Consider the following 7,577-nt stretch of genomic DNA (forward strand, 5'->3'; position numbering starts at 1 on the left):
AACCCCCCATCAATATCATTGAATTTTGCACTATATTCTATTTTACTTCAAGTAAAATAAAAAAAATTAATTTCATATATATATTTTTTACACTCATCCAAATGATTTTAAATATTTCAAATGCACTGTATTCATTTTATTTAATTTTATATCCTTTTCTCATCCAAACAGTCGTGACGACCTCTTAGCAAATCTTGAGAGGATTAGATTTTGAAGAGGATTAGATTTTGAAAACGGTTTGAAATGATAACTTTTAAATCTTGTTAACATTTGACACTACTTAAGTATTTATTTTAGGAAATATAACTTGTTAGGGAGAAATCTTCTAAGTCGGTTATATTGTTTTGAATGGTGCGTTCTAATGAGATTAGGATTTAAATCTGACACCTAAAATAGGAAGCTAAACAAACCTAAAACTCCTTTCTTAGAATGGAATTTCATCTTCTAAAATACTCTTTCTAGAGCTTAATTATATTTAGGGTTAGATCCTTATCCCTCCCAAATGTTTACTCAAAGAGATCAACACTATATGTGGTATGGAGAAGAATCACCAGCCTTTACATATTCTTCACTTAGCTTGCAAATCTCAAGTGATTTGAAGCTTCATTCACGACTATGGCCCTTTGGGAAACTGGTGGCTTGGTAGGCCATTTTCAAATGCATCTTTCAGATGGTAAAAGCTGCATCATATTGCTTAGAAAACTATATTGGATTAAAACTATGATCAGGGAAGGTAATCTTTTCTCTTCGCACTAACCCTTAGGTTCAAGGCAAAAATCTTATAAAGTTGTTGGTGTGTACTCATAAACTTTTTTACAGGTGTTTCAAAGGGGGCTATCGGTATGGATGAGGATTTTCACCCTCAAGAATGGTTCCTTTGAGAAACTTGTTTGGGACCTAAGCTCTTCATAGTTCTGCCCCTACTAAGAGGCAACACGTGTTAGATTTGAGTGTAGTGTTATACAAGTATTGTGTGTGTAACTTATATCTTCCTTATTTTTTTCTCTTTAAAGCTTTACTTGTAGCCTTCAAGACTATAAATAAAAAGGTGATGAGGAATGGTTGGGGTAGGGGTGTCAATTTTGGGTCATGGGTAAGGTTCCGGTCGAACCCGAAATTGACCTGGCACTATTCAGGTCAACTCGAACCAGAACCATTTTTGCAAACGGGTCGATTTTTTGGACCTGAACCCGACCTAAATGATACGGTGCTATCAAAAAACTGCTAGTTTTCGTGTCAAAAAATGGATCAATATCTGCTTTTAATATAAAAACGGGTTAATCTCGGGTTGTCGGGTCAAAAACGAGTTTTCGGGTAAAATCAAATAAATTTCGAATCAAAGGGCCAACTCGAACTAGACCCGATTTTTGAAATGGGTCGAATTGAAGAACCCGAACCTAACCCGTTTTGGGTTCGGGTCAACCCAAACCCAAAATTTTCAGATCGGGTTCAATATTGACAGTTCTAGGTTGGGGGATTCCAACTCTGCTTTTGATCCTTGGATTAGAATCCTAGACCCTCGACTTTTTCACAAATAGTAGATACTCTTCGATCCAGTTTGAGATCTCTAGCCTTCTTCTCTACAATGTATTCTTGCTTACAAGTTCGAGCTCATCTGGTTGACCTACTAGAAAGATTTGATATCATCCGCAATCAAATTTGAATTTAAAAATTTGGAAGTAATATTTACTTCGTTCTTTACCTTTTTATTAGCTATAAGTTCCACTATCATTTGTCATGCAATTCATCTTTATTGCCTGAATTTCCTCTACATTTTTTCTGTCAACCGATTAAAATGATACGAATTATATTGGGATGAATTTGATAAATGCTAACTTTATTTTGAGATTAATATGAGATATGAAAATTTTGTATTGCACGCCGTACGTAAGAGAGCAATAAGACAGTTATGAAAATAAGTATAAATTATGAAGGTCCTGAGTTCAAATAACAGAAACCCTAACACAGTAAATAATTGCTTGGAGAACTTATCCTAAATCGCTGCTGTTTAAAGTAATTTTGTTTTTGTTTTTAAAAATATATTTGGTTTGTATTTATTAAGTTGTTCTATTTTTTAAAAAAATTATTATGTTTTTGAGATGTAGTGAAAACAACTTTGAAGTGATTTTGAATGTATATTTTTTTTTTTCAAAATAAAAATGACTCAGGCTATTTTTTTTTTTTTTTGGGACATTTAGGCCATTTAAGGCAAACTCACACACACAACGCAAACACAAAGACTCGAACCCAAGACCTCTTAGTTGGAAGCATAAGCTCTCAACCAACCAACCAAGATGATCTGTGTGACTCAGGCTATCACTTAGGCCTTCTCCAACTCCCATCGCCGTCGTCTCCTTGTAGATCGATGTGGATTTCCATCATCGATCACCATCGACGTCCATCGCTACCAATGCTAGTCGTAGGCACCACTGTGAGACACTAACTGTAACTACCTACGAGTATGCCTAGCACAACTGACCAACGTAGTCGTGGGCCGCTCCCATTGACAACCATTACTATCCTATGGATTATTCAATAAAAAAATAAAAAAAAAATGAAAACACGGATTTAATATATCAAACACATTTTTTTGAGGGGCTATTTGGTTTGATTACATAAGAGTGTGAAGAATTTGAAATGTATTTGTTTTGTAAATTTTAGTGTTTGGTTGGATGAGAATGGAATGCAACGTAAAGTAAATGAAGTGTAAATCATTTTAGCTTATTTTGGAGATAAACCAAACTTGTTTGATTTTAAGCGAGAATAATTTACACCACAAATATGCTCGCTTGACAATCTGCAGCCACCACATCGGCTGCTTACACTTGCCTATGATAATTGCTGCCTGCCACCCACTACCAACCACCATCGCTAGTCACCTCCACCCACCTCTAGCCACCACTATCGGTCACCACCCGCTGCCAGCCACCACCGCCACCGTTCGTCACCACACACCTCCTACTGCCACGGTTACAACCCTTAGATCACCATCGTCGTTGACCGGCATTGGACATCTCCATCTATAGCCACATGTTATGTGAAGAATTTAATTATTTTGATCAATCAAATCGTTTTGTTGCCATGACCCTCAAGTTTTACGTGCTCACTAGGGGGTGCGAGGGGTTTCTTGGTGAGGTGGTGTGGCTTTGTTTTTTTTTTTTTCACTATTTTGAGTTTTTTCACATTAAATATTGATGTCATTTATTTTCGTTGCTTTTAATTTATTTCTTATTCTATTATTGTGGGGTTTACTCCTCACATTCCCAACACCACCATTGTTGCCACCAACAACCACCCTCCGTCATCGTCGCCGCTACGCCACCCCCGCTATGCTATTCTCCACTTGCCAACATATTTAAACTTTACACTACATTCATTTTACTTCAAACAAAATTATAAAAAAAAAATCATTCACGTGAATTTAATTTATACTCATTCAAACAACTCCAAAATATTCTTTTCATAATATTTTACTTTTTCACATTATTTTTTTTAACCAACCAAATAACACCTTATGTCAAAATATAAATAAAATAAAACAAACAACATTAAATAAATAAATAAGTTAAGATGTCGCCCTAAGTAAAACTGCAAGTTAACCCGGTTGGTAAAAAACAGATAATGCTTTTATTTCAACCACAAAATGAGCTCTCTAATTATAGCTTATGAATATTGCTGACGAAGAAAAGAGATAGAGGACATCATAAACGGCAAAAAAACCGATGATCCTCCCTTAAAATAGGAAAAAGGATAAAGACAAGGCTTTTTCTTCGATCAATGGATAGAATAGATGAGCTTATAAATAGCTTGGATTGGAAGGAGGGATATCAAAGCTTTCTTCCTCCATTGATCATTAGTTCTCAAAGAATTAATTTCTAAGCTCCTTCCTCTCACCCCTTCAATATAATTTCTTAATTCTGCTTTAAAACTACTACATAGAGATCAATCATGGCAGTCGGAGAAGTAGGGAATCCTACAAACGGAAAGGAATACCCCGGCAAGATGACAGCTTTCGTATTCCTAGCATGTTTAGTCGCCGCCACCGGTGGTCTCATATTTGGTTATGACATCGGCATCTCCGGCGGAGTCACATCGATGGACTCTTTCCTTATTCGATTCTTCCCATCAGTGTACCGCCAACAGAAGGAAAGATTATCTACTAATGAGTATTGCAAATTCAATAGCAATCTCCTTACCCTTTTCACGTCGTCCCTATATCTGGCGGCCCTTGTCGCATCCTTCTTCGCCTCGACTGTGACAAGAGCGTTCGGTCGCAAATGGTCCATGTTCGGCGGCGGCCTCATCTTCCTTATCGGCGCAACCCTCAACGGTGCGGCAGTGAACTTGCTGATGCTAATCCTCGGCCGCATCCTCCTCGGCATCGGCGTCGGTTTCGCCAACCAATCAGTGCCTGTCTACCTTTCGGAGATGGCTCCAGCTAGGCTCCGCGGCATGCTCAATATTGGCTTCCAGATGATGATCACAATTGGCATCCTCGCCGCAAATCTCATCAACTTCTGGATGGCCCAGATCAAAGGGGGATGGAGCTGGCGCGTGAGCCTTGCGCTTGCTTCCGTGCCCGGCGCCATTATCGCGATTGGCGCATTGGCTCTCCCTGAGACCCCAAACTCTCTAATTGAACGCGGGCATGAGGAGGCGGCCAAGGCCATGCTCCGCAAAGTGCGTGGCACTGATCAAATACATGAGGAATTCCATGATCTTGTAATCGCCAGTAACGACTCCAAGGCGGTGAAGCATCCATGGAAAAAGATCACAGAGCGTAGGTATCGACCACAACTAACAATGGCAATACTTATCCCTTTTTTTCAACAGATCACAGGCATAAACGCGATCATGTTCTATGCTCCTGTGCTCTTCAAAACCATAGGCTTCGGAGACCAGGCTTCCCTCATATCTTCTGTTATCACCGGCTTGGTGAACTTGGTTGCCACATCTGTGTCGATTGTATCAGTAGACAAGTTGGGGCGACGTGCTCTGCTTTTAGAAGGCGGCGTTCAAATGTTTATCAGCCAGGTAATTGTGGGAATGCTCATCGGAATTAAGTTCGGAGTGACCGGAGCACACACGGAGTTGTCAAGAAGCTACGCCGGGTTGGTGGTAGCATTCATTTGCATCTATGTGGCCGCTTTTGCTTGGTCTTGGGGGCCGCTCGGGTGGCTTGTGCCGTCGGAGATCTTCCCGTTGGAGATTAGGTCGGCGGGCCAGAGCATCAACGTATCGATGAACATGTTTTTCACATTCATCATAGCTCAGTTGTTCCTCAAGATGCTCTGTCTGATGAAATTCGAACTTTTTTTCTTCTTTGCTGGCTGGGTTATGATAATGACAGTATTTGTGGCGTTTTTCTTGCCGGAGACGAAGAACGTTCCGATTGAGGAGATGGAATTCGTGTGGAAGAAGCATTGGTTTTGGGGCAAGTTCATCCCTGATAAAGCTTTGCACGTTGCCGCATAATTAAGCATATACGCCATCCAATCTTTTATTTTATGGTTGTCCAAAAGTTTTTTTTTTTCAATTATTTTGTGGTTGATTTAAACAATCACACAATCTAATTCTTTTATTCTCTTCTCACAATAATTACATTAAACACAAATGTATTTTGTTTTATCAGTATAAATATTTTGTTTTCATGGAATGAGCATATACATGCATGAAATGGTAGGAGTGGCTCCAATGGGAGATAAAATTAGAGAGGGTTGCCTTAGATGGTTTGGTCATATAAAACAGCGGTCTTCCTGTTGTGCAAACAATCATAGCAGAAACAAAATTCACACAATATAAACAAAATAAATATGGTGATTTATGTAGTTTAACGAAGATACTTACGTCTACGGGGAGGGGATGATGATTTCTCTAAATTGAAAAATAATAGTGAATTACAATGATCTCTCTTTCTCTCATATATACAATTCAATAGTCCTTAGATCTTATTTATAGATTTGAGAGAAAACAATTAAGAAAACCTCAATTACTCAACCGACTCTTTACATTTGCCCTAACAACAACCATAATGGACACTATAGAAAAATTACTGATTTTAGAAGGATTTTTCCTCCGAAAATTGGGTGTTTTCTGAAAGAAATGAAGTTTTCTGGCAGTTTTCCACTGAAACCTTCTGTGCCGATAAAACTAGCACAGGAACATATATTCAGATGGGTGTATGGCCGATGGAAAATTTTATTGTGAATTTTCGATAAATTTGTCCAAAAAAAATCTTTGCAGAAGACTACAGTCTTTTTATCAAATTAAATATAAAGTTGATAACATTTTGTAATAAATATAAAACATCTAATCTAATCATTTTCAGTGTTCTCACTCTCCTCAGACTCAGGTAGGCTGCTGATCCTTCTTTTGATTTTTTTTTTTAATGTATAATCGCAATTTTGTATGTATCTCAGATTATTGCATCAACATATAATCTCAATATTATGTTACGTGATTCTACAACTAATGAATGATGTACACGATCAAAGTGCTTCCATGCTTCTTTTCAATTGATGGATGAGAAAGAACACCATATTGAGATAACTTTTCTTTATGCCTTCTCGTGTAACCTATGAAGCTCATTGATGTATAAATCACTGAAGTTTGAGAATGATTGGTAAATGAAATAATTGATAATATGGCACATCCTTTTGTTTTGTTGTTTCCCCGATTTGGGTTTGTATCGAGGTGCACTGCAAGTACAATAAATAACTTCCATTAGATCATCATTAGTACAACATACAACCGCTCATACAACAATCAATTTTAAAGCATTCAATCTCAACTTTGATATTAACTTTTTTGTCACTAGCAAAAAGAAAATGTAGAAAATGAACTTTGGGGGGTATTTCAATTTTTTTTAAAAAAAAATTGCTATGTATAATTTTTTATTCTAACTATTTTACTTATTAAAATTTTAAATACATATTTAGAATAATTTGAAAAATATTAATTTGTGCCCCCACTGATAAAAATTTATGGCTCCGTCCCTGTTCTTTGTTCGATAAAAATCTATGATAATTAAATTGTCCTATGGATTTATTACCTAAAGTAGGCTGATGAACTCATTGAAAACTTATGAGAAATATTGTATTCAATTTTAATACCAAGCATCCTAACTACAATTGATAACTCTGAATGACTAGTTCAACCATCTCAAATTAATTGTCGAGTAGCTCATAGTAATTTATAGAATTTTTGTGATTATATATTAGGTGACTCATCTATATGTTTTCATGAATTCAAACATGTACTATATCGAAAATAAGTTCTTTATACATTCTATTAATTTGATCATTCACTATTGTTCTTGAAGTGTGGTGGGACCATATTGAGTGTCTGTATGTGACTAATACTCTCCATGTGATGTCCAAAATTAATAATCTAGGATAAATCCTCTATGATATAATTTAAGATTAACCTTATCTGGTTTAAGGTAAGCTTGATTTTAATACTTTGAACATAAACATCTAAACATTCTATTTAACATAAATGAAAGTAGTTTCGTTAACATACTATGTGAATAAGATATTCAACACCCTTACTAAATTCATCATCCAGTGATTTTCGCC

General features: G+C 36.8%; 1 protein-coding gene across 1 annotated transcript; it reads left to right on the forward strand.

Moving 5' to 3' along the window:
• Positions 1–3,694: 3,694 nt before the first annotated feature.
• On the forward strand, positions 3,695–5,590 carry LOC110093316 (sugar transport protein MST6). The gene has a single exon (XM_020818161.2). The coding sequence runs from the start codon at positions 3,949–3,951 to the stop codon at positions 5,473–5,475; it is 1,527 nt and encodes a 508-aa protein (XP_020673820.1). The 5' UTR covers positions 3,695–3,948; the 3' UTR covers positions 5,476–5,590.
• Positions 5,591–7,577: the final 1,987 nt, after the last annotated feature.

Source organism: Dendrobium catenatum, unplaced genomic scaffold (assembly GCF_001605985.2).
Source record: "Dendrobium catenatum unplaced genomic scaffold, ASM160598v2 fragScaff_scaffold_743, whole genome shotgun sequence".
Lineage (NCBI taxonomy): Eukaryota > Viridiplantae > Streptophyta > Magnoliopsida > Asparagales > Orchidaceae > Dendrobium > Dendrobium catenatum.